Source organism: Schistocerca nitens, chromosome 9, assembly GCF_023898315.1.
Source record: "Schistocerca nitens isolate TAMUIC-IGC-003100 chromosome 9, iqSchNite1.1, whole genome shotgun sequence".
Lineage (NCBI taxonomy): Eukaryota > Metazoa > Arthropoda > Insecta > Orthoptera > Acrididae > Schistocerca > Schistocerca nitens.
The window spans coordinates 333,286,380-333,313,827 of record NC_064622.1 but is presented as its reverse complement, the minus strand read 5'-3'; the positions used below and the strand labels follow the sequence as shown (position 1 = coordinate 333,313,827).

Below are 27,448 nucleotides of genomic sequence, written 5' to 3'. Positions count from 1 at the left end.
GGGGACGTTTGCAACGTAACAACCATCTGCACGAACAATTCGACGACGTTTGCAGCAGCACGGACTATCAGCTCGGATACCGTGGCTGCGGTTACCCACGACGCTGCGTCACAGACAGGAGCACCTGCGATGGTGTATTCAACGACGAACCTGGGTGCACGAATGGCAAAACGTCATTTTTTCGGATGAATCCAGGTTCTGTATACAGCATCATGATGGTCGCATCCGTGTTTTGCGACATCGCGGGGAACGCATATTGGAAGCGTGTATTCGTCATCGCCATACTGGCGTATCACCCGGCGTGATGGTATGTGGTGGCATTCGTTACACGTGTCGGTCACGTCTTGTTCGCATTGGCTTCACTTTGAACAGTCGACGCTATATTTCAGACGTGTTATGACCCGTATGCTCTACCCTTCATTCGATCCCTCCGACAACCTACATTTCAGCAGGATAATGCACGACCGCATGTTGCAGGTCCTGTACGGGCCTTTCTGGACACAGAAAATGTTTGACTGCTGCCCTGGCCAGCACATTCTCCAGATCTCTCACCAGTTAAAAACGTCCGGTCAATGGTGGCCGAGCAACTGTCTCGTCACAATACGCCAGTCACTACTCTTGATTAACTGTGGTGTCGTGTTGAAGCTGCATGGACAGCTGTACTTGTACACGCCATCCAAGCTCTGTTTGACTCAATGCCCAGGCGTATCAAGGCCGTTATTACGGCCAGAGGTGGTTGTTGTGGGTACTGATTTCTCAGGATCTATGCACCCAAATTGCGTGAAAATGTAATCACATGTCAGTTCTAGTATAATATATTTGTCCAATGAATACCCGTTTATCATCTGCATTTCTTTTTGGTGTAGCAAATTTAATGGCTAGTAGTGTATTTTGAACAGGAACTCGTATACGCAAATATACTGTTTCTGTGCTACAGCCATCTGGAAACATGTTCGCTAGGTAGGTATGCAACAGGGTAGTCACGGTCGAGATGGTTTCGTCTGATCCGCTGATTCACGTTTATTCCACCTCTCTGACCCGGTTTGAGCCTCATTCACGTGGCTACGAGTGTCAAAGCAACATAGCTGACTACTCGTTTGTAGAATACATTTGGGTGATCCTTGTGAATGGCGATGATCATGGTAACGGAAGAGCTGCTGGTCGCCTTTATCGAGATCATTCCCCTCAATCTCCGACTCGATCGGATACACTTTTCGCCAAAACTAAGCAACGGCTTGAGGTAGAGTACCTTCACCTCTATCAGGCGTGACTGTGGTTCTCCTAGGAACCGCCGCATACCCGAATTGTAAGAGGCCGTACTGCATCGCGTCGAAAAGAACCTGTCAGTGAGGAAACGAGCAATTCCTTTGACTACCAATGAATGGAATTAATACAACTTATGTACTGGGTCACGCCCAATCAATTACTTGTAAAAGTAGTCGCGTTACCAATATGTTTCCAAATGGTTGTACCACACAAACAGTATGTTTCCGGTTATAGGTTTCAAATCAAAATATTATCTATTCACTCCACTCTATAAGTACTAGACGTTTGTAACAGGAATTTCCAAACACCCCATATACAGGACGAATCACCATTAGTAGATTATGTGCAGGATAAGGTGGCCTTTGAGCAGTGAGGAATTTTCGTTCGAAGCGCTGGACCAGTTCATTTGTTTGTTCGGAAGGGGAGGTCGACTTGTTGGCCCACTTTAGGCTGGTTGGCGAAAAATGGCTCTGAGCACTATGGGACTTAACTACTGTGGTCATCAGTCCCCTAGAACTTAGAACTACTTAAACCTAACTAACCTGAGGACATCACACACATCCATGCCCGAGGCAGGATTCGAACCTGCGACCGTAGCAGTCGCGCGGTTCCGGACTGCGCGCCTAGAACCGCTAGACCACCGCGGCCGGCTGGTTGCCGAAGCACTGCAACTTTTCTCAAACGATTTGAAAGAGACTATTCGGTAAAAAAATCATTTTTTCATTACTTATAGCTTTATACGTCAGCTCCATGATGAGATGTCCATCAATTTCTAAACTGTCATAGCTACTGTGATAGTTGCATTTAAGTAAGACACTGCACGAAATTCGAAAAAGTATGCATGAAAAATAGGGGTCGCCATCATTTTGCGTTTGGTGCATATTACATCATATGTTGCTGTGTATGAAATTTAGCTAAGATATTGAATTTTTCTCTAGATTTGAGTGGAGATCTCGATCTGTCACCAGTCTTGAGAAAATTGATTTTATGTACCACAGTCATTTGTGAAGGTGTGCGCCAGTGATGAAGCCAAAAGGAAATATCCGTAACAATCCTCATATATCGCGAACGGTTTGAAACATCGACACGACATTTTGGCAAATGATAGCGTGCAAAGAGGAGAGTATTTTGCCATATGGCATTATCTGCAGCGTTATTCCACTAACTGCAGACTTTTTCGATGAAACAATGTAATTTTCAAGGACTATCGATAGCTGTGAAACGAGAATTGCTGGGGTTTTGGAACAACATAAGCGAAGACATTACATATTTGTTTTTCTGCCGAGGATGTGCTTTCTCATAAGCTGCTGACCTTACTTGTCCTCAGTTACTCATTTCATAAATTTAATAAACCACTGTTTCAGGATTCTGCCGCTGTTGCATCTGCACAACAGATTAGTGGAGTGACATTGTGTAAACTTTGCTGTGTTTTGATGAAAGGGCATGGCAACAAGGAAAATGTAGGTTTTACTCAAAATTTGCCACTTGTGACTCTTCTCTGAAAATTACAAATGGCTAACACATCAGGCGAAAATAAATAGTTGGTTTTGTTGTATTTTCAGCGGAATTATTTTTAGATACTAACGAAAACAGAGGTGATAGTAGAGCTTTTTGGATGGTCACCCGGGAAGTACAGTTGTGTAGGGGCTTCACTGAATATTTACAAAAAAAAAAAAAAAAACATGAATGTAGTCTTCAGTTTAGAACGCTATTTCCCGTCCAGCACTCGCCATTTCTCCTACAGTGCCTTGACGGTCCACCTACAATGTTACAATGTCCACCACTACTGCTCTCTCCAAGGTTGCTCAGGGGACGGCATATCTACCGGTCACATTATTCTGCGTGGACACAAGCGGCTGCTTGCGGCGGCCAAGCTGTGAGGGGTATCAGGAGCGCTCAGCAGCAAGATCGGTAGTGAAAACTGGCAGAGGTCAAAGTAGATGAAGGAAAAGGGGGCGAGGCACCAAATGATTGCCAGTTAGACGCCACTAGACCACATAAAGGATGCGTCATATATGCATACCAGTATGTACAGGAGTCTGTAACTAGAATAATTTGTGACACTACTGGAGTTTACTGGCTCCAAATTTTACTGCTAGTGGATAAAAAGGTGATGTATCCTGCAGTGACAGGAGGCTGCCGCAATCGGACTGACGGAGGAGGAGCTAGGAAATTTGTCTAGTCCAGTGGAGAGCTGGTGGGCAAGAGACCGAGCCTGTGGTACAAGTTAGCTCTAGAATGAGATTTTTACTCTACAGCAGAGTGTGCGCTGATATGAAACTTCCTGGTAGATTAAAATTGTGTGCCGGACCGAGACTCGAACTCGGGATCTTTGCCTTCTCCGGTAATTAATCGAGGAAAGTAGCCGGGCTCGAAATACTTGAATAATGATAACGAAACCAGCGGCTGTATTTGATTCTAACGTCGTTTATTCTTTTTAAAACATGCTACCAGTTTCGATATCAAATGGTGTCGTGTTCAGGCCCCAAGCATAACCTGCCATCCACGACAGTTTTCGTGTGCAATGAACAGAATCGTATTCAGCGGGCCAAAATTAACAGGATTCCGTACCTTCTGTGACAATAACAAGCCCAGGGTGGTCAGACGTCGTCTGTTTAATTTTACTGTAGCGGTTTTGTTTCTGTCGTTCGAGTTCAGGTTCCCATCTACGCAACTCGAAAACTTTTTGGGCGAACGGTGTGAGAAGGAAACTACGAAAAATAAGAAAGTACGTTCTCAGTGTTTTCGGGAAGAGAACATAGAACAAAAATCAGTTTCGTCAGTCAGTATTCACAAATATGCTGAAATACTTATGCAGTCTTTTCATGTCAAACACTTCTCTTTTTAGTTATTCGAAACGTATAACAAAAATAAAGGTACATTAACGAGGCGAAATGCGTCATATTACTGAATCAAATATGCATTTAAGGAAACGCGTGTGAAAGGACTGTGTTATTCACGAAAGCACTGTAAACCCGTCTGTTTAAAACAACTGCTGCATGCACACGATTGAAAGTAAGAACAAGAAGCAATCCTAAACAATAGTGTGCTAACGATTTAGGCAAAAGTATAACGTAAGTATGTAGTGCTATCGCCCCTTATTATGCCTCCATGGCTGCGCTGCAGTTATTTAGCATCTCTGATTCTCACAGGAAGGCATTAAAGGAAGAATTTTAGGCGACATTAGCTGAAAATTTTTAATTGGAAGGTATCACGAATTATTATGCCCCTTAAGCTGAGGTGACAGAGTCACGGGATACCGTGTAACATCGTGTCTGATTTCCTTATGCCCGGCGTAGTGCAGTAACTCGACGTGGCATAGACCCAACAAGTCGTTGGAGGTCCCCTGGAGAAATATTGGCCATGGAGACACTATAGCCATCCATAATTGCGAAAGTGTTGCCGGTGCAGGATTTTGTACAAGTACTGGCCTCTCGATTACGTTCCATAGATGGCCGATGGGATTCATATCGGGCGGTTTGGGTGACTAAATTATTCGCTCGAACTGTCCAGAATGTTCTTCGAACCAATCGCGAGCAATTATGGCCCGGTGACATGGCGCATTGTCATCCACAAAAATTCGTGAATAACTATTCCCAGTCAGTGATCGGTTTAGTTGGACAAGAGGACCCTGTTCATTCCATGTGATCACAACCCACACCACTATGGAGCCACTACCAGCTTGCACAGTGCCTTGTTGACAACTTGGGTCCATGGCTTCGGGAGGTCTGCACCACACTCGAACATTACTATCAGCTCTTACCAATCGAAATCGGGACTAATCTGACCAGGCCAGGGTTTACCGGTTGTCTAGGGTCCAACCGATATGGTCAGGAGCCAAGGAGAGGCGCTGCAGACGATGTCCTGTTAGCAAAGACACTCGCGCCGGTCGTCTGCTGCCATAGACCATTAACGCCAAATTGCCGCGCACTGTCCTGAAACATACTTTTGTTGTACGTCCCACATTGACTTCTGCGGTTGTTTCACGCAGTGTTGCTCGTCTGTAAGCACTGACAACTCTAAGCAGCGTCGGTCCTCTCGGTCGTTAGACTAAGGCCGTCGGCCACTGCGTTGTCAGTGGTGAGAGGTAATGCATGAAATTTGGTATTCTCGGCACAGTCTTGACACTGTGGATTTCTGAATATTGAATTCCCTAACGACTTACGAAATGGAATGTCCCATGCTTGTAGCTCCAACTACCATTCCGAATTCAAAGTCTGTTAATTCCCATCGTGCTGGCATAATCGCTTCAGAAACCTTTTTATATGGACCACCTTCGTACAAGTGACTGCTTCGCCAATGCACAGCCCTTTTATACGTTTTGTATGCGATATTACCGCCATCTGTACATGCGCATATCGCTATTATTCCATGACTTTTATCATCTCCGTGTTTACTTTAAAGATTTTCAGAATTGGAACCAGTACGAATCATCTATCTGCGGAAACTAAATGCCATGCTGACCCATTCAATAAAGGCAGGAACATCATTATTATTATTACAGGACTAATCAATACAAACATTAATTAATAACAACATCTTGTTGTATTCCTGGTATCCTCGGCTAAGCCTCTTGTCGATCCTGCGATATTCCATTACTCCATTCATGCGGCCTGTCCAACAACGTCGTGGTCTTTCGCGCTTACATCTGCCGGATGGTTTGCATTCATAAACCTTCTTTGGCCACCGACGATCTGGCATTCTCATCATATGTCCGTACTATTTTAATGATTTTCTTTCAATTCTATCACTGTATAATTTGCCTTCATTCTAGCTCTTACTTCATCATTAGTTTTCCTTTCGATTCTTGACATTCTGGCACTCCTACGCAAATAATCCATTTCCACAGCTATTAGTCTTCTTTTGAGATTCGTATTTAAGATCCATAGTTCTGATCCATAGCACAGCACTTATTCAACCATTATCTACCAACTCTTTTCTTATTGCTGTAGGAAATATTCTTATCCCACCAGAAAGAATTCATACACCCTAAAACTTTTCTGCTTTGCTGTATTCTATATTTTACTTCTGTATGGCCCGGTCCACTTTTATCAATACGTGCCCCGAGATATTTAAATTTCTCTACCTGTCTCATAACTGCTTTGTCATTGATGCGTACTTCAAATTTAGCATCACTATTCACCACCAGATACTCTGTTTTTGTTAGACTCATTTGTAGTCCCCATTTGTTGTATTCCTGATATAATCGTCGTATCATGAACTCAAGGTCATAATCATCTTGTGCTATAATAGCCTGATCGTCAGTAAAACTTAATGAAAATACCTATACATCGTTGACAGTGATTCCCATTCCTCTATAAGTGTTCTTCCAATTTCGGAGAGCCACTTGTACATTACGCTAATAATTAACGCGTACGCTCAAAGGTCCAAGCAGTTCCACATTAATGATACTGGAAGACAGTTACCCTTCTTGTAGGCGGGTGAGATATGCGCTCCTGTAGAACTGTTGGGTCCTTTCTTCTCGAGGTCCTCAGATTAAATGACGTAAACAAAATTGGTGAGGTCCAGTGCTGTCTTACCCACGAGGAAGGGCAGCTCGTTGAACCAGGCGACAGGGTAGGCGATGTCTGTGACGTGCAGGTCTTCCACGAGTGTTCTGGCCGGCTCCTGGTAGAGGAAGTCCTGGCACGTGAGCAGTCCCACTCGGCCGCCCCAGTCAGTGTCGAAGGTCACCGCCTCCGGCATCTCCGTCACGTTGAAGCCCGGCTCCACGAACAGGTTGTACTTGCGATACCTGGGCCGCAAAGAAAAAGCTGAAACGTTAGGAACAGCAGACACGGCAGATACACGATTTGTTATACACTACTGGCCATTAAAATTGCTACACCACGAAGATGACGTGCTACATACGCAAAATTTAACGGACAGGAAGAAGATGCTGTGATATGCAAATGATTAGCTTTTCAGAGCATTCACTCAAAGTTGGCGCCGGTGGCGACACCTTCAACGTGCTGACACGAGAAAAGTTTCGAACCGATTTCTCATATACAAACACCAGTTGACCGGCGTTGCCTGGTGAAACGTTGTTGTGATGCCTCGTGTAAGGAGGAGAAATGAGTACCATCACGTTTCCGACTTTGATAAAGGTCAGATTGTAGCCTATCGCGATTGCGGTTTATCGTATCGCGGCATTGCTGTTCGCGTTGGTCGAGATCCAATGAATGTTAGCAGAATATGAAATCGGTTGGTTCAGGAGGGTAATACGGAACGCCGTGCTGGATCCCAACGGCCTCATATCACTAGCAGTCGAGATGACAGGCATCTTATCCACATGGCTGTAACGGATCATGCAGCCACGTCTCGAAACCTGAGTCAACAGATGGGGACGTTTGCAAGACAACCACCATCTGCACGAACAGTTCGACGACGTTTGCAGCAGCATGGACTATCAGCTCGGAGACAAGGGCTGCGGTTATCCTTGACGCTGCATCAAAGACAGGAGCGCCTGCGATGGTGTACTCAACGACGAACCTGGGTGCACGAATGGCAAAACGTCATTTTTTCGGATGAATCCAGGTTCTGTTTACAGCATCACGATGGTCGCATCCGTGTTTTGGCGACATCGCGGTGAACGCACATTGGAAGCGTGTATTCGTCATCGCCATACTGGCGTATCACCCGGCATGATGGAATGGAGTGCCATCGGTTACACGTCTTGGTCACCTCTTCTTCGCATTGACGGCACTTTGAACAGTGGACGCTACATTTCAGATGTGTTACGACCCGTGGCTCCACCCTTCATTCGATCCCTGCGGAACCCTACATTTCAGTAGGATAATGCACGACCGCATGTTGCAGGTCCTGTACGGGCCTTTCTGGATACAGAAAATGTTCGACTGCTGCCCTGGCCAGCACATTCTCCAGATCTCTCACCAACTGAAAACGTCTGGTCAATGGTGGTCGAGCAACTGGCTAGTCACAATACGCCAGTCACTACTCTTGATGAACTGTGGTATCGTGTTGAAGCTGCATGGGCAGCTGTACCTGTACACGCCATCCAAGCTCTGTTTGACTCAATGCCCAGGCGTATCAAGGCCGTTATTACGGCCAGAGGTGGTTGCTGTGGGTACTGATTTCTCAGGATCTATGCACCCAAATTGCGTGAAAATGTAATCACATGTCAGTTCTAGTATAATATATTTGTCTAATGAATACCCGTTTATGATCTGCTTTTCTTCTTGGTGTAGCAATTTTAATGGCCAGTAATGGATTATGCTCATGGAAATGGTGTTACATCTTGATTGAACGGTACAGGACTGTATAGTCTAGTTTGTCATTCTTATGAGAGCTCATTTGCAGAGTAATTCATTCCTGCAGATGAAGAATGGTGTGAGTACATGATGGCTGTTGGACGTGTCTAGCGTTTTTGGATGCAAGACTTAAGAAAAATCGAGGCCTATTCGCAGGATTTGTCGACCTGGAAGAAGCGTTTGACAATGTGAAACGGTGCTATATGTTCTAAATTCTGAGAAAAGTTGTAGTAAACTACAGGTATACGGAAATATGGATAATAGAAGGTGGCACACGGAAGCGGACGGTTTTGGACGACGTAGTATATAGCTCCACCCCTACATAAAATTAAGAGGTGATTTTTAATTTCAGAAATTTTGCTCGAGTCCTGTGGCAGATAGAGACATGTTATGAGTTAAATATTGACAAAATGGCAAAGACGCCGTTTTCTGAAGGTTGTACATAGGAAACGTAATATAATACACAACACTTTGGGAAAGATCTATTGTCGAGTGAGGAGGTAGTGTGGTAATAAAGCAAAGAAATAATGTTTCAATGAGTTCAGTAACTTAAGAGATACGACGGGATATGTAACTGCGTAGGCTTTTAGAGCCTAATAATTCTTGGTATTCTCCTCGGACTGGCTGTCGGACACTAAAATCAGCATGACTCGTTATTTCGGTGATTCACTTGTTCACGCTGCTGAAGCTAAGTCTCACGGAAGACTAATGCCAATGCTGGAAACCGTCGTACTACATAGGCCTCCGTACTATACACGACGCATGCGTCAGCCATCACAGGTGCTGCCCTGCCCCCCCCCCCCCCCCGCCCCGCCCCTTCCATTCCCATGTACTGGGGTTGTGATGCCACCCGTAATAAAGCATGGGTACCAACGATACGTATCGGCCGATATCTGCATGCAAAGAGTTCCCAGCCAGTGTATGAACACAGTGGTGCTCTTAGGAGCCTGGGACACAGAGCACTTCTGAGGGGGACAGTCTAACACAGGAACTTACACAATTTGGTCTTTGTTTAGGGAAAACGCATAATACGAAAAGCAGATTCGTCGAGCTATGGATTTTGGACATCCTTGGAGGTGCATGAAGAGGACCTTATACGTAGGGGATAATATTTAAAATTGGAAGAATTTTGAGGAGATTGACCGTCCCTGATTTGGGGACTACTCGGATCCGTCAAGGATGATTTGGTACTTATAGTCAGATTAAAATTACTTGACAGATGGCACTTCACTCGTTGTAGCTGGTTTCCTAGAGTCAGAGCACTCGGCGTCACGCCCAAACCGTTCGCCGTTGCCAAAGTTGCCACAACAATTACTTCACTCCCTGTACCTTGTCCAGCTTTCAGGCTTGATATGTTTGAATCGCGAATCCTGGGTCTGGCACATGTTAACCACACCATAAACAACACACACACAAACACGTACGCACTCGCACAGACACACACACACACACACACACACACACACACACACACACATACACAACGATGCTAAAAACACTATTAGATCCTTTCGCACTAGACGCGATATTTATACAGTTATACAGTTATTATAATCACAGAGATCGGCTTATGTCAGATAAACCGCGGACGACATTGCGTGAGGTCGAATTTTTGAAGGCTGTCAATTAATCGTTTCGACTGGGATACCAGAATCATAATAAATACAAGAACCTAGCGTAGTAGATAGCGTATTTACCTGAATAGAAGGCAAAAGTTTCGAATCTCGTCAAATGCAATGAATTCTTTTTTATCTTTCTAACAGCGAGGAATTACAGTTCGCTGTTCCCACTAAAACTGAAATTTTGCTGCGGAAGATGTCTATACAAACAAACATATTATTACATTATTCTGTCTCGAGTTTGCTCATAGGGGTTAGCCTATAACGCTGTGAAGAAAGCAATCGTTCCTCCGCGTTACGTATTGACGGCATTTGTGAAGCGACTCACCATCTTTGTGTGTCGCCTATAACTGGGCAGCAGGCGGCAACGGATTTGCCAACATTGTAGCTGCAAGATGGTTCAAATGGCTGTGAGCACTATGGGACTTAACATCTGAGGTCAGCCGGCCGGGGTGGCCGAGCGGTTCTAGGCGCTACAGTCTGGAACCGCGTGACCGCTGCGGTCGCAGGTTCGAATCCTGCCTCGGGCATGGATGTGTGTGATGTCCTTAGGTTGGTTAGGTTTAAGTAGTTCTAAGTTCTAGGGGACTGATGACCTCAGCAGTTAAGTCCCATTGTGCTTAGAGCCATTTGAGCCATTTGGTTCTAGGCGCTGTAGTCTGGAACCGCGCGACCGCGACGGTCGCAGGTTCGAATCCTGCCCAAGGCATGGATGTGTGTGATGTCCTTAGGTTAGTTAGGTTTAACTAGATCTACGTTCTAGTGGACTGATGACCTCAGATGTTAAGTCCCATAGTACTCACAGCCATCTGAGGTCATCAGGTCCCTAGAAATTAGAAATACTTAAACTTAACTAACCTAAGGGTATCACACACATCCATGACCGAGGTAGTGTTCGAACCTGCGACCGTAGCGGTTGCGCGGTTCCAGACTGAAGCGCCTAGAACCGCTCGGTCACCCCGGCCGGCGTAGCTGCAAGAGACAGACGTCAAGTATCAAATAATTTTACTCGGACTGTAGGAAGCCTGGCATATACAAAATTCCATGTCAGTGTGGCAAGGCTTGAATCGGCCATTCGATTCGCACAGTTCAGGACAGATGTGTGGAACATCGCCGTTACACGAGGCTCAACATCCTGAAAAATCTGAAGTAGCGGAACATTGTTTAAACGAAAGGCACGAGATGAAATTTGACGAGCCCTTGATAGCTCACACAGATACGTCACGTTTATAAGGATCCAACTGAAATTAGATTGGCAGACAATGAAATCAGACACAACGTCCTTTGGTAGGCTGCCCCGAGCGTTTGAGAATAATCTCTGAGTGCAATACATCGCCGGCGCCGCTGTTTTACAACGGACGGCACCACAAGTCCAGTCTTTGGATCGACACTTAGCAGCCTTGGCATTCGTTACCAGCGGGACTCAAACGGAGCAGCGTCTCTCCTGAAGATGGTGGACAGATGAATTCCAGAAATATCGAAACATGCTGGTTTTAGAATCCGGCAGCAAACTTGAGGAGACTATCGTGAAGTGATAAGTTTAAAGCGGTTTGCCAGAACGCAAATTGCATCCATTTCAAAAACTTAACATACCTCTGGCTCCAGTTAAAATTAAGACCAGATTATTGACATGATTAGAGGCACTATAGAGATATGTAGGCATACAACACGAGAATTTCAAATTTTTTACGTGATTTTTATAGGAATTCGACGTTTTAAAGCGATTTTACATCGTCGAAGAGAGCCAATTGGAGCGACGGTTGCCTACAGACAGTGTCTCGACAAAACCACAGTTTTGGTCCTTAAGCGCCAGATGGCAACTAACTTTCGTCAGCCTGCGATGAGGCTCCAGCAGCAGTTGGATCGGATACTCACTTGGCGACGATAGTCCCGTTGCGGTCGAAGGCGACGTCGGTGTTGTAGAAGAGGGCTCCGTCGTCGGGACAGCCGGTTCGGTTTGCGCACTCTTCGATCTCGGCGATGTTGATCACTGTGTACATCCTCGCCTCACGCGCCGCGCAGGACAGGTTGCGCAGCACCTGCGTGTGGCGCAATTTGTTAATGGAGGTCACTGCATTCTTTCTGTGGACCTACTCAGAGGTGGCAAAGTCAGATCAATACATCGGGCACATCGTTGAAATGTAGATATAATATCGATCCTCACACGTTCAGTTTCTACTACCAACAAACTAGCTCTTCAAAAGTATACGACAATCTATTAGTGGACTTAATATGGGTTGAGTCCACTCTTCGCCTCCGTATTGGCTTGAACTCCTCTAGGGATTCTCTCAAAGAGGTGCTTGAATATCTGTGGAGGACTGGCAGCCCATACTTCCTCAAGAGCCTAAACCAGAGAAGGTAATGATGATGGATGCTGTCTTCTGGCAGTACTGACCTTACGACTTATCTTAGAAGAAAGATTAAGGACAGGCAAACCTACGTTTCTAGCATTTGCAGACTTAGAGAAAGCTTTTGAAAATGTTGACTGGAATACTCTCTTTCAAATTCTGAAGGTGGCAGGAGTAAAATACAGGGAGCGAAAGGCTATTTACAATTTGTATAGGAACCAGATGGCAGTTATAAGAGTCGAGGGGCATGAAAGGGAAGCAGTGGCTGGGAAGGGAGTGAGACAGTGTTGTACCTGTCCCCGATGTTATTCAATCTGTATATTGAGCAAGCAGTAACGGAAACAAAAGAAAAATTCGGAGTAGCTATTAAAATCCATGGAGAAGAAATAAAAACTTTGAGGTTCGCCGATGACATTGTAATTCTGTCAGAGACAGCAAAGGACCTGGAAGAGCAACTGAACGGGATGGACCGTATCTTGAAAGAAGGATATAAGATGAACATCAACAAAAGCAAAACGAGTATAATGGAATGTAGTCGAATTAAGTGGGGTGATGCTGAGCGAATTAGATTAGGAAATGAGACACTTAAAGTAGTAAAGGAGTTTTGCTATTTGGGGAGCAAAATAACTGATGATGATCGAAGTAGCGAAGATATAAAATGTAGACTGGCAATGGCAAGGAAAGCGCTTCTGAAGAAGAAAAATTTGTTAACATCTAGTATTGATTTAAGTGTCAGGAAGTCGTTTCTGAAAGTATTTGTATGGAGTGTAGCCATGTATGGAAGTGAAACATGGACGATAAAAAGTTTGGACAATAAGAGAATAGAAGCTTTCGAAATGTGGTGCTACAGAAGAATGCTGAAGATTAGATGGGTAGATCACATAACTAATGAGGAGGTATTGAATAGAATTGGGGAGAAGAGGAGTTTGTGGCACAACTTGACAAGAAGAAGGGACCGGCTGGTAGGACTTCAAGGGATCACCAATTTAGCATTGGAGGGCAGCGTGGAGGGTAAAAATCGTAGAGGGAGACCAAGAGATGCATACACTAAGCAGATTCAGAAGGATGTAGGTTGCAGTACTGGGAGATGAAGAAGCTTGCACAGGAAAGAGTAGCATGGAGAGCTGCATCAAACCAGTCTCAGGACTGAAGACCACAGCTACAACAACTGTCCACAGACTATTTGCTACACAGATTCTGCTTTATAATAAAAAGGGTGCATTGTCATGCTAATACAAAGATCCATCGTTGTATACTGTACCCAACACACATTGCCGTAAAATGTGTCTACAGCCTTCCGCATTTTGCCTTTTCTTAAGCGTAATAAACGGTTAACATCCTAACCACAAAAAACATCCCCATATCTCTCCATACCCCTCCATCGGATTGTCAAGGGCACTGCGTGATTCATCATTTCAAATCATTCGTTTCCAGTCGTCCAGTGTCCAGTGCCGTCGCTCTCGCGCTTTGTGTGACTTATGACGAACTGCTCGACCACTTAACTCTAACCTTTTCGCTCCCTAAGTACAGTCACTGGGCTAGTTGGACTTCTGGTAGCACTTTGGACCTCACAAGTGATTCTTCTCGCCAACATCATGCAAGTTTTTACAGCCAGCATGTGCAACGCTCGACGGCCCCAGTTCATCAGTACATGGCGTCCGCCTGGTCTCGGTTTAGCTATGGTTGTTGATTCCTATGCCTGCTTCACTATCGCATCGCCCACAGTCGATCTGGACAGTTTTACAAAGGTTGAAATTTCCCTGTTGCACTTGTTACTCAGATGACATCCAATGACTAGTCCATGTTCGAAATCATTGAACACACCTGACCGACACATTCTGCTGTTGCTGATTCGCTACTGAATACACAATACTCCCTGCTTCTTTTTACACTGGCTGCTCCACCTGTCGTATATGGACGATTCCACTGCAGTTATGCTGTTCTGTGTACACGAGTAATTGACGAATAGCAGAAGGTAATAGTGTTTCAGCCCAAAAGAGAGAAATCTTGTCGCATAGTCTAGTGTGTATCATGTAATTATATTCGAAGGAAGGATGGAAGGAAGGAAAATTGTGTTTTTACATCCTGTTGACAGTGCAGTTATTAGAGATAGTGCACAAGCTCGGATTGAACAGGGCGATTCAGCTGCCCGCTACCTATGGGTTTTATGCAACCCGCAATGCCTTCAAAAGCCAAATTGTCTCCAAGACAAGTAAGCTTTTGCAAAAAACATGTTATTATTACAAAATTTTTGTACATGGCTGCACGTTCAGAGACCGCGAATAGTTACAATTAAAAGAAAACAGCCCTCAGTCACTAATTTTTAACGAATTAACCGGGTTTCGACACTGCTAGGAGTGTCTTCCTCAGAATTTAAACCAAAGAATGGTCTATAACATGGTCACAGAATTATGACTAAAAACGTATGATACAAATTATAAGTACGGAATTATCGTGAAAGACTGGCAGTACTTATATTTCATTTATAAAATAATAAGTATGCCAAAAGGGCATTAGTCACAAAGAAATTGAAGATAAAAATACTGTGATGGCGAGCCCCTAAGGGCTGCTCGTTACTTGCATGGTGCAGGTTGTAAACGGACTCAACCTGCACCATGCGCGATAACTATCACTTGAATAAAGATAACAATACCAGCGGCTGTATTTGAATCCAATGTCGTTTATTTTATTTTATTTACGTTTTTGACACTTGCTACCAGTTTCGACCAAATGGCTTCATCTTCAGGCCCCATGCATAACCTGCCGTCATGGACTGTGCGGCGGGTCCCGGCGGAGGTTCGGTTCTCCCTCGGGCATGGGTGTGTGTGTTTGTCCTTAGGATAATTTCGGTTAAGTAGTGTGTAAGCTTAGGGACTGATGACCTTAGCAGTTAAGTCCCATAGGATTTCACACACATTTGAACATTTTTCTATATGAAATATTGATAGTCAAATATTTGTTGCCCCTGGAATCCACTAGACAGGCAACCTGCAAGTGGAACTGGGTTTCAAATGGCTCTGAGCACTATGACACTCAACTGCTGTGGTCATAAGTCCCCTAGAACTTAGAACTACTTAAACCTAACTAACCTAAGGACAGGACACAACACCCAGCCATCACGAGGCAGAGAAAATCCCTGACCCCGCAGGGAATCGAACCCGGGAACCCGGGCGTGGGAAGCGAGAACGCTACCGCACGACCACGAGATGCGGGCAACTGGGTTTCAGGGTAGCGGTTTAGTAATGTAGATTGTATCTAAATTAGTATACATAACGTACGAGTGGTTCTAGGCGCTTCAGTCCGGAACCAGGCGGCTGCTACGGTCGCAGGTTCGAATCCTGCCTCGGGCATGGATGTGTGTGATGTCCTTAGGATAGTCAGGTTTAAGTAGTTTTAAGTCTATGGGACTGATGACCTCAGACGTTAAGTCCCATAGTGATTAGAACCATTTTACATAATGTCACGAAATACATTAATATGCAAAGTGAGGCAACGTCAGGTACAACACACACTGTAGCCGTGGCTCGTTACGGTAGCTAGCAGACAGCGGAGGCGTCCCAGATCGTGCTGGTTGCCCGTGCAGTGGCCCCGCTAACTCGGTGCGTTACTTGCGGCGGAGTAGCGGCACCGCAGTTAGAGGGCGGCGGCAGAGGGGAGGGTGCGGAAACTCGGGGCTTTGAGCGACTGATTAGCGTCTAATTGCCTGCGAGTCAGAGTCAGCCAGTTAGCGGCCAAAACGCCGCGCCGTGCCAACCGCTCTCGCGCTGCATACCACTGCGGGCGACCGAGGCGCTGGCACCGGCAAATGAATGCTCCGAGCCGGCTTTCGCTGCATCACCTCGGCTTTGCCGATCGCAAAAAGCCCAGCTAGAAACCACGCCACATTTTCAATTTCTTATCATCGGCCCCCTCCTTTTCCTCCAATAATTCATATGCTAGATTGCAGAACGTGACTTTCGCACGATGAAACACTGGCAAGTGACACAGTTCGATGAAACTCGGACCGTAGCTAGAAAGAACTGCTACAGTATAGCACAGAAAATAACTGAAAGAAAGATGCCATGAGACGAACAGAAACGACAAGTAAAGTCACCGCGATTTGTGATTATGCCCTGGACATTACAAAACGTGGTACATACACTACTGGCCATTAAATTTGCTACACCACGAAGATGACGTGCTACAGACGCAACATTTAACCGCGAGGAAGAAGGTGCTGTGATATGCTAATGATTAGCTTTTCAGAGCATTCACATAAGGTTGGCGCCGGTCACGACACCTACAAATTGCTGATATGAGGAAAGTTTACAACCGATTTCTCATACACAAACACCAGTTGACCGGCGTTGCCTGGTGAAACGTTGTGATGCCTCGTGTAAGGAGGAGAAATGCGTACCATCACCTTTCCGACTTTGATAAAGGTCGGATTGTAGCCTATCGCGACTGCGGTTTATCATATCGCGACATTGCTGCTCGCGTTGGTCGAGATTCAATGACTGTTAGCAGAATATGGAATCTGTGGGTTCAGAAGGGTAATACGGAACGCCGTGCTGGATCCCAACGGCCTCGTATCACTAGCAGTCGAGATGACAGGCATCTTATCCGCATGGCTGTAACGGATCGTGCAGCCACGTCTCGATCCCTGAGTCAACAGAGGGGGACGTTTGCAAAACAACAATCATCTGCACGAACAGTTCGACGACGTTTGCAGCAGCATGGACTATCAGCTCGGAGACCATGGCTGCGGTTACCCTTGACGCTGCATCAAAGACAGGAGTGCCTGCGATGGTGTTCTCAACGTCGAACCTGGGTGCACGGATGGCAAAACGTCATTTTTTTGGATGAACCCAGGTTCTGTTTACAGCATCACGATGGTCGCATCCGTGTTTGGCGACATCGCAGTGAAAGCACATTGGAAGCGTGTGTTCGTCATCGCCATACTGGCGTGATAGTATGGGTTGCCATTGGTTACACGTCTCGGTCACCTCTTGTTCGTATACATCTCAAATGTGTTAGGACCCCTTCATTCGATCCCTGCGAAACGCCACATTTCAGCAGGATAATGCACGACCGCATCTTGCAGGTCCTGTACGGGCCTTTCTGGATACAGAAAATGTTCGACTGCTGCCCTGGCCAGCACATTCTCCAGATCTCTCACCAATTGAAAACGTCTGGTCAATGGTGGACGAGCAACTGGCTCGTCACAATACGCCAGTCACTATTCTTGATGAACTGTGGTATCATGTTGAAGCTGCACGGGCAGCTGTACCTGTACACGCCATCCAATCTCTGTTTGACTCAATGCCCAGGCGTATGAAGGCCGTTATTACGGCCAGAGGTGGTTGTTGTGGGTACTGATTTCTCAGGATCTATGCACCCAAATTGCGTGAAAATGTAATCACATGTCAGTTCTAGTGTAATATATTTGTCCAATGATTACGCGTTTATCATCTGCATTTCTTCTTGGTGTAGCTATTTTAATGGCCAGTAGTGTAGTTCTTAATACGGTATGTGATCATCATGGGCGGTACTGCCCCGCAACATACTCCCTCGTTAGCCATAACTTTGGTAAGAGGTTCTTTTCGAAGGCGGTCCTTGGTATATAGGGACGTGCTGCAATGTCGCCTGCCCAACGGATCCCACGCACGCTCAAGGGGATTTAAGCTGGGGGAACGGGCAGACCAGTAAATTCGCCGAATATTCTCTCGTTCAAAGAGTTCCTTCACATGCACTGTCTGATGTGGTAGCTCACTGTTACCCATAAAAATGAGGTCAGGACCGAGTGCACCACTGAAAAGAAGCACACGGGGAAGGAGCGCAGTGTCAGAATAACGTTGACCTGTGAGTCCACAGTGATGTTTTGCAGGTCAGTACGCCCGTGCATCATTATGCCTCCTCACACCTGTACTGCCAAAACGATCATGTTCGATAACGCTCGACGAACCCTCATATGCACACGTAATGCATTGTAGAACATGATCGTTTTGTTGGTCCAGGTGTTGTGGTGTGGGGAGACACGGGTGTACTGACCTCCAGATCTCCGAATATGGTGCAATCATCGATCGACGTCGTTATGACACTGTACTTGTTCCCTGTGTGCGTCTTTCCAGGGGTGCGTCCGCCCGTGACTTGACTTTTGTGGATGACAGTGTGCGACCACATCGAACACCGAAGGTGGAGGAGCTCTTCGAACAAAAGGATATTTGGTTAATGGACTTGTCTGCCCGCCCCCCCCCCCTTCTCCCCTTAAATCCCATCGAGCATGTGTGGAATGCGTCGAGAGTCGTATTGCAGGACGTCCACATGCACCGACGACCATCCAGCCATTGTCAACCATGGTGTTGTAGGAATGGAACACCCTACCACAAGAAACCATTTGTGGTGGTCACACACCCAATTAAAAATCATATCCCCCCAACGGAACATCCTGAATTGCGGTGACTTCCGTATTATTATTCCCTTTGAATAAAAGTGTCATTTCTGTCTCGTCGAGTATTTCTTTGAGTTACCTTCCATACTGTAGCAGTTCTTTCTATGTACGAGTATGATCCAAGATTCATCGAGCTATGTTATGTGGCAGTGACTCATCATACGAATGTTTCCACTGGAATCTTTTTAAATTAATACTTTCCCTCTGAAAATATCTTTTCCTGCTGCTACTTCTTCCGGTCTCATGTTCTGTATTTTTAATCTTTTATCACTTCTCGGATCAAGCCTTTTCTAAATTTCTTTTCCCACACAAACCCGAAGATATTTTAGGTCAGCCTATTGTCATTCATACTGTACAGTTGTCCAAAAAGTAACAATCTTCCCTTTTTTCTTCTTTATTCGTTATGCCCAGTTAAAGGAGCACGTTTCATCTTCTTAGCTTGGTCTGACAGCTTCTTTTTCTTATTCTCTCCCCAAAATCTCTTCAGGAGTTCGCAGTATTGTTTCTTGCGTTCTTCTGTCCACTATTTTCGTCTGGTATTTTTAGCTTCCTCTGCGAATTTGTAACTAGGCTTTAAATGACTTGGTGTTCTCTGATGGTATTTTCTGTGAGGTCATTTCTAGTCCGGCTTATATCTTCGAACCAAATTATTTTTACCTTTTTCCAATTTATTACATTAAATAATTTTTTAATTAACCTAGTGTTGTCCATTCTACGGATGTGACAATGCAACAGTTTTCTACCTACCCATTCAGTGAACTTATCTGTTGATGTGTATGTGGAGCTTCTCTTTTAAAGCAGATGCCGTTTACACTATGGAACCATAAATTGGTCTAAGAAATACCTTTCTAATTGCAGCAGTTTTTAGTGGGCTCCTGGAGATGGGGTTTGTGAGGCATACAATACTTCAGGCTGCCTTATAATGTCGAAGTTTTGCATTACAGCCTACCATTCGTTAATCACAATTATTCCATGTTATTCTGCGCGCTTTCTTAAGTTTGCTGGCTCTTTCTAAATTGGCATTACTGTCTAGTCCAGATGACTTCTCCGAGATACTTAAAAGAAGACACATAGGAAGTTACCCAACACTCCTTGTGGAGTTTTTATGATGCTTTGGTCTAAGTTTTCCATCAAATGAGTCTTCTCATACAATATATTTTATTCTATCTTGTGTAACTTCTCTAGGGCTTACTTGATTTCTTCATTAGTCATAGTGAAGGTAGGTAGATCGTCAGCAAGAGTTTGGCACTCCATTTTGATTCTCTGTCCCGACGTCTCGATATTTGTACCCCTTCCTTCATTCTATGATAACTCTGTCTATGTTAAAAAGATGCAGGGAGAGACCACTTCCTTATTGAGCTCCTTCTCTTTCCTTTTGTTTTTGCTGTTTTATATATTTTGTTGTATTTCGTCGTTGATTCTTAATTTTCAGAGCTCTGTATTTCTTATTAGACTTAAATTATTTCCTTGAAATTCTTTCCTATAATGTTTCTGATTTGTCCAATTTGTAATTCAGTGTTAGGCATTTACTTGCGTAGAGGCATTCTGATTTCACTACCATCCTGCAATGCATTGCTTTTACTGTTCTTGGTATGCCCTTCCCATTGTTAATATTTTTTGTTGCTGCTGTTTTCAGTATCATGATGAAACGCATTGATTTTGCACTTCTTGATATGCCCTTTTCATTGTTAATAGTTTTTGTTACCGCATATGTGTCTTTATTTTGTGAATCCTTTCAATTTCGGACATATAGCTAGCCCATTTTCTTGAATTAAAGGCTGATTCAAATGAAGTGCAATAAGACTCCTAAAAGTTTTACTGTGTACAGACATGACAAAGTTAACTGTCAACCTCTTCGTCTTGTTAATGTCCGTCATCATCTCACCGCTTTTTGGTTTATTCAATTCATGTGCTTTTTACTCCTGGATGTAACTTTTTAACGAGACGACACACTGTTACTTATTGACCAGAGCGTCCAAGCTATCATCGCTGTCAACCAGATCCTCTTTATTCTTACTTTTTTTCGGCTAGAAAGTATTATTTATGAGTAATTTGATTAATAGCTATTGTGTTGGGAAGACTGGCTACCAATCATTTTACGAAAGGAATAATCGGGACTGACGCGGGGCTCGGCTGTCGACAAATCACGACCAGTCATTGGTCTGACAGGGAGGTGCAGAATGGGCGTCATGCGTCCAGATCGTGTGTGTCCGGGCACGAGTCGTCCCATCTCTATGACTGTGCAGGCACTGGGCTTTTCACTTGCTACACGGTTAAGGGCGAGCGATCAGTGCTTGTTTCCGGAAACACCACCGCTGTCAGAGTCTACTAACGTGCTCAACCACGTGTTGATGAACAATCCTACGGCTTGTGACAGCATAGCGATAAATATAAATTCACCAAATCCCTCGGCAGTTCAGCGATGGACAGATTGGGATCAGCAGTACCATGGTGAACAACGTCCTTGCTACGCAGTATTTGGAAATTGGTGGTAAGGTCTTATGGGACCAAACTGCAGAGGTCATCGGTCCTTAAGCTTACAAACTACTTAACCTGAGTTAAATTAACTTGCGCTATGGACAACACACACACCCATGCCCTTGGGAGGTCTCGAACCTCCGGCGGGGAGAGCCGCACGGACCGTGACAAGGCGAGCTACGCAGTGCTGGAGCGATCATCCTAATGAGCACTGCCGTTTTTCGCATGTCGCAGCTCACAGAGATTACTATAGGTATTGGGAAACTCCAGTCGGAAGCTCTAAGAGTGGTAAACAGCTCGCCTCATCAGACAGCAGTACACGTTGGTACATGCCGATGAGAGGACTACAGCACTTCGAAACCGAAGCTCACCGGCAAATTTTTAGTCATCTAGTGTTTACTTTGGAGCGCTGTAGATGGTGTAGGAGTAGTTCCAGGCTGTCACGCGACCCTCCCCGCTGACGGATGTCATGCCAGTGAAGAGTTGAGTATGTGTCAGAGGGGTGTATGGAGTAGGGGAAGTAAGATGGATCGACGTGATGACGTCACAGAATGGCAGAAAGGAGTCGTCGTGTTTGTACTTGCGCAGTGAGGAAGTTGTCGGGTTTGTTGGCATATATATGCGGATTGTCCACCTTGTCTCGAAGGAATAGTGCCGGCCGAAGTGGCCGTGCGGTTAAAGGCGCTGCAGTCTGGAACCGCAGGACCGCTGCGGTCGCAGGTTCGAATCCTGCCTCGGGCATGGATGTTTGTGATGTCCTTAGGTTAGTTAGGTTTAACTAGTTCTAAGTTCTAGGGGACTAATGACCTCAGCAGTTGAGTCCCATAGTGCTCAGAGCCATTTGAACCATTTGAAGGAATAGTGTACCACTCGCACGCCACGTAAAACAACGTAAAAACACTGGTTGTAAGGAGCTCTCAACCCACAGGGGCCGAAGACGATTGTCACTCCATATCAGTGACAACAATGACCAGGAGAGTGGTGAGATGACCACACGCCCCGCCATATCGCATCCAATGACGTCACTGACAGGGGTGACACGGCGGTCGGTCGTCTCCGATTGACCCGTCTAGAAACAGAACGAGGAACTTTGCCTCTGGTCTACTGCAGTAGAACTAAGCTTGTTATTAAAATCTCTTTCATATCAGCTTTCAAAATACTGATCTACTATACTACGAGTTATTACGCAGCAACGCCAGTTCGGTAACTAAAAAGAAAGCAGCAGGAAGTGGAGAATTTTGTGCGTGGCGCACTGCTGGTGACGTCACAGCAGCCTCCGCGGCAGACCGTGGCTAATAGCACTCCCCTCTCGTAGGCGAGTTTCTTAAACACTTTATGGACTACGAGCGTCACACTAACACTATTTCCGGTCCTCCTCCGCCAGTCTCAAGTCAATTACGCCCGCTATTCTTGGCTTATAAAGAGGTTGCCTGGAACAAAAATACGCAGGTAGTCATCCTGCGGCTTCCGTCAGTTTCACGGCACAAAACCAGACCAGAAAGCCTCAGTCAGAAGAAATTCAACAGCAGGACACAAACAAGAATAATTTTAAGGACGTGTCCGCTGAATTAAATTGGTAATGTATGGACGCTATTTGTTCAAAAGTATCCAGATATGTAATGCGGAACTGACCACTAGATGTCAACCAGAGGCGGACCACCCAATTTAAAGGGAGGCGGTTAATGTTACGTTGCCACTAGAGAGTAATAGCAGAAGTGGTCGGTCAGAACAGCTCGTTAACTTCGAACATAGGTTCCTCAATGGATGCCTCCCGAATAAAAAATCCACCAGGGAAACTTCAACCCTCCTAAAGTAGTCCAGGTCGACTGGTGGCGATGTGATTGAGAAGTGCAACCGCGAAAGAACAATGAAAGCTAAATGAAGACCAGGTACGCTTTATGCACCGACTGACACGAACCGTCGAGTAGTTCGGAAGTGGTAGTAAAAAAAAACCTTGAAGTCAGTGTCAGGACTCACTCCTGGTCGAGCAGCTGCACACATTTCTGTAAATGTCAAGCGATACTTGAGGTGGTGTAAAGACAGATGTCACTGGACTATGGATGCCTGGAAACGAATGATTTGGGGTGATGAATCTCCCTTTACTATGTGGCAATCCGATGGACAGGTTTGAGTTTGGCGGATGCCCGAAGAACGCTACCTGCTATATGTGTAGTGCCAGCAGTGAGGTAAGGGGGAGACGGTGCTACGGTATGGAAGTGCACTTCGTGATTAGCGTGTAGTCGTCTTCTTGGGCTTAAGAAAATGCAAATGCTAAATGTTGAAGGATATGAACACGGCTAAAGGTGGAAGGATGTGAACACATTTTGCAGTGTTGTGAACTGTGTACAGTAGAGGAACAGTTCGGAGACGGTTAACTGTATCACTTGAATAAAGATAGCAATACCAGCGGCTGTATTTGAATCCAGTGTCGTCTATTCTTTTTGACGCTTGCTACCAGTTTCGACCAAATGGCGTCATCTGCAGGCCCCAAGTATAACCTGCCATCCGCAACGGTTTTCACGTGCAATGAACAGAATGGTCAGACCGTGCTGAGCTTGTTATTGCCAGGGAAGGTACGGAATCCAATTAATTTCGTCCTGTTGCATACGATTCTGAACATTGCACATGAAAACGGTTATGGATGGCAGTTTATACTTGCGGCCTGAAGATGACACCATTTGGTGTCGAAATTGGTAGCAGATGTTAAAAAGTATAAACAACGTTGGATTCAAATACAGCCCCTAGTTTTGTTAACATTATTCAAGTACTTCGTGTCCGGCTGCAGTCCCACTTTTCTTGATGGGCTACCAGAGATATAACTATATCAGTCTGACAAGGTATCCTTTTGTACGACAGTATTTGTGAGGCAAAGGTTAGTGGACAATAACGTTCCTGAAATGGATTAGTCTGCCCAGAGTGACGATCTGAACCCAATGGAAGACCTTTGGGATGAGTTAGGACGTGGACCCCAGCGCCCAACTTGACTACTTTCTCTGGTTTAGGTTCTTGAGGAAGAATGTGCTGCTACACCTCTCCGTACATTCAGACACCTCGTTATAAGTGTCCTCAGGAGAACTTAAGCCATCACAAAGGCGAAGTGCGGACACACCCCTTATTAGTGTCCACTAAACGTTTGATCAGGTAGCGTATATCTAAAGGTGTTCATAAGTGCAGCCTTAACTGAAGCTGGGAGGGTGGCTTCTGAGTCGCAAACACCCTTATGCAATGAATGCCAAATAATTGACTCTCAATGTCACAGATCTGTACATAGGACACAATTCGAAACATAGAAATGTACCAGAAAAAATGTGGCGGATACTATCGGCATGAACCCTTCGTTACAAAAGACCTCATCACCGAATGAGGGTGACACTAGCTCCTCACACCAAGAACCATTAGCGCCACTTCGTTACTTGTACAGACTGTGTACTACACAATACAATGCAAATCGGACTCAGACCTAGACTACCTTGTAAATTTTAAGCACACAATATTTCAAACTAAAACACAATCCCAAGTACAGAAAATGGGTACAGGAGTGCCTCGATACAACAGGCAGACATTAAAAGTTTTCTTGACCAGTACCAGGTGATCGGAGAACGGGAGAGATAAAGAGAAACAAGAGCTGCATCGTACCCACCGAATCGCCATGAATCATCAAAGGAAAGCATTTAAAGAGGATTTTATCTTTTTTAGCAGGTAAACAAATCACCTCATCTTCCGGTAAAGATCTTTGCTTTGCGAAACTGGAAAAAATGTGAGGCTTCTTTTTGTTAAGTTTTTAAAAAGTGTAGTTTGGTTTATTTGGTTTGGAATGGGTTTCAGTTTTGTTCTCATACAATAATTCTGTTTCATTTTAATTTCGAGAAAGACTTTGTGGGTGCAATGTTTTTACTTCTGTACAATTTGGATTTGGGTAATAATCTAGGGATTCAAGATGATTTCAAGAAAAGTTCTAGCAGTTCTAGCAGAATTTAATTTTCAAATAAATTTTATTCACTTGGAAAAATATATTTCGTAGAAGATTCATGTTATTAAATGGTAGGGACGCTAAACTGGAGAAGGTCAAATTGAAAGAAAATAAATGGATTATTCGGTAAGAGTGTGTGCAAGATTCGGTTCCTGCTGTCGAACACAGCTGTAACGCGTCAGGAAATTTCGAAACGGTCCTCAATTCGCTGCCACGTGAAAAATTCAGTTCTGAATATAAAATGAGTTCAGAAAATTTTGTGAGAGGTCCCCCATTGGCTGTAACACACGTACAGTGTGGACAAAATACACTAAAAAGAAAGAAGATGCACCAAGAGAGAATTATCAAAGTGGGATGGAAATCTATAGATGTGATTTGCATATCCAGACAAACAAATGATTACAGTTTCAGAAAACTGGATGATTAATTCAGGAGAAATATCTTCACAAGATGAGCAAGTCAGTAACGTGTTGTCAACCTCTGGCCTGTATACGAACAATTATTCAGTTTGGCATTGTCGGATGTCCGCCTAAGTGATATCGTGCCAAAGTCTGTCCAACTGGTACGTTAGATAGTCAAGATACAGAGCTGGTTGGGGGGCCCTACCCATGAGGCTCCAAACGTTCTCAACTGGGGAAAGATCCGGCGACGTTGCTGGCCAAGCTAGGGTTTGGCAGTCACAAGGTCAAGCAGCACAAACTCTCGCCCTGGTTGCAGAGGATGTAAGTTGGAATGTCTGTTTCAAGGTGAATGAATTATTTTTCGGGTCCGTATAGTGCGCCCCGCAGTTGTACACTTCATCACCTGCTTGCTGAATGCTCCTTGACAAATATTCTGTCTAGTTATGTCTGTTCCTTTTAACAAATAAATGCGGGTGACATTTTAAAAACATATTATGTTACTTCCAGATAACATTTGAAGATAATCTATAATAAAATAGTCGGCCGGTGTGGCCGAGAGGTTCTAGGCGCTTCAGTCTGGAACCGCGCGACCACTACGGTCGCAGGTTCGAATCCTGCCTCGGGCATGGATGTGTATGATGTCTTTAGGTTAGTTTAAGTAGTTCAAAGTTCTAGGGGACTGATGACCTCAGATGTTAAGTCCCATAGTGCTCAGAGCCATTTGAACCATTTTCTTATAATAAAATATTATTTTAGTGTTTTTAGCACTAACAGATTATATTCGTCTTGATTTTCGAACCGTTGTAATCTGAGGAACACAATCAACATTACTCAAGACAGTAATAGGACTTGTCAGTGTTAACTTTTATTAGCCCCATTCGCACCACGTGGAAAGACCATCGTTTACGAATGAAGCGTCAAATGGCTCTAAGCACTATGGCACTTAACATCTGAGGTCATCAGTCCCCTACTTAAACCTAACTAACCTAAGGACATCACACACATACATGCCCGACGCAGGATTCGAATCTGCGACCGTAGTAGCAGCGCGGTTCCGGACTGAACCGCCTAGAACCTCTCGGCTACAGCGGCCGGCATATAGCGTCTTTCCGCAGGAAATGCACATAAAAGTTTGGACTGCTACCAAATTAATTCCGTGAATACAATTAACCTGACCAAGTGACCAAGATTTTCTTACTTTGGTTTTCAATAAGTGGACATAGAAAGGTAGCCACTGTTTCAGATTGTTTTCATCGCCCTAATTACCGGTAAGCACAGATGACAGTTGCCGGTTGCTGGCAGCGAAGACGAGTGCTGATTGTCTCGAAATAAATTATAAATTATCACTTTAAAAAGAAAACTTCGTGGCATTATAAATGTATAACATTTGTTTCTGGACAGAACAAAATTTCGCTACGTGAGTCTGTGCCACAGAGTACAATGTCGAAGTCTACCGGCTGGGAAAGAGTTATGTACGTTGCGCTCTGAGGCGGTAGCTGTAAAGCGTAGCTCTGCAACATTTAATGGAAGAAGGCTGAAATGGCTCTAAACATTATGGGACTTAACATCTGAGGTCATCAGTCCCCTAGACTTAGAACTACTTAAACCTAACCTAAGGACACCACACACATCCATGCCCGAGGCAGAATTCGAACGTGCGACCGT

At 44.8% G+C, this 27,448-nt stretch overlaps 1 protein-coding gene across 1 annotated transcript in view; it reads right to left on the bottom strand.

Annotated features, from left to right (window-relative positions):
• Positions 1 to 27,448, bottom strand: part of LOC126204457 (vanin-like protein 3) — a 159,279-nt gene that overhangs the window by 16,624 nt on the left and 115,207 nt on the right. Inside the window, exons 5-6 of the mRNA XM_049938842.1 lie at positions 12,032 to 12,195; positions 6,807 to 7,021 (exon numbers count right to left, since the gene is read on the bottom strand). Coding sequence (XP_049794799.1) covers positions 6,807 to 7,021; positions 12,032 to 12,195 — 379 coding nt within the window. The remainder of the gene's footprint in view (positions 1 to 6,806; positions 7,022 to 12,031; positions 12,196 to 27,448) is intronic.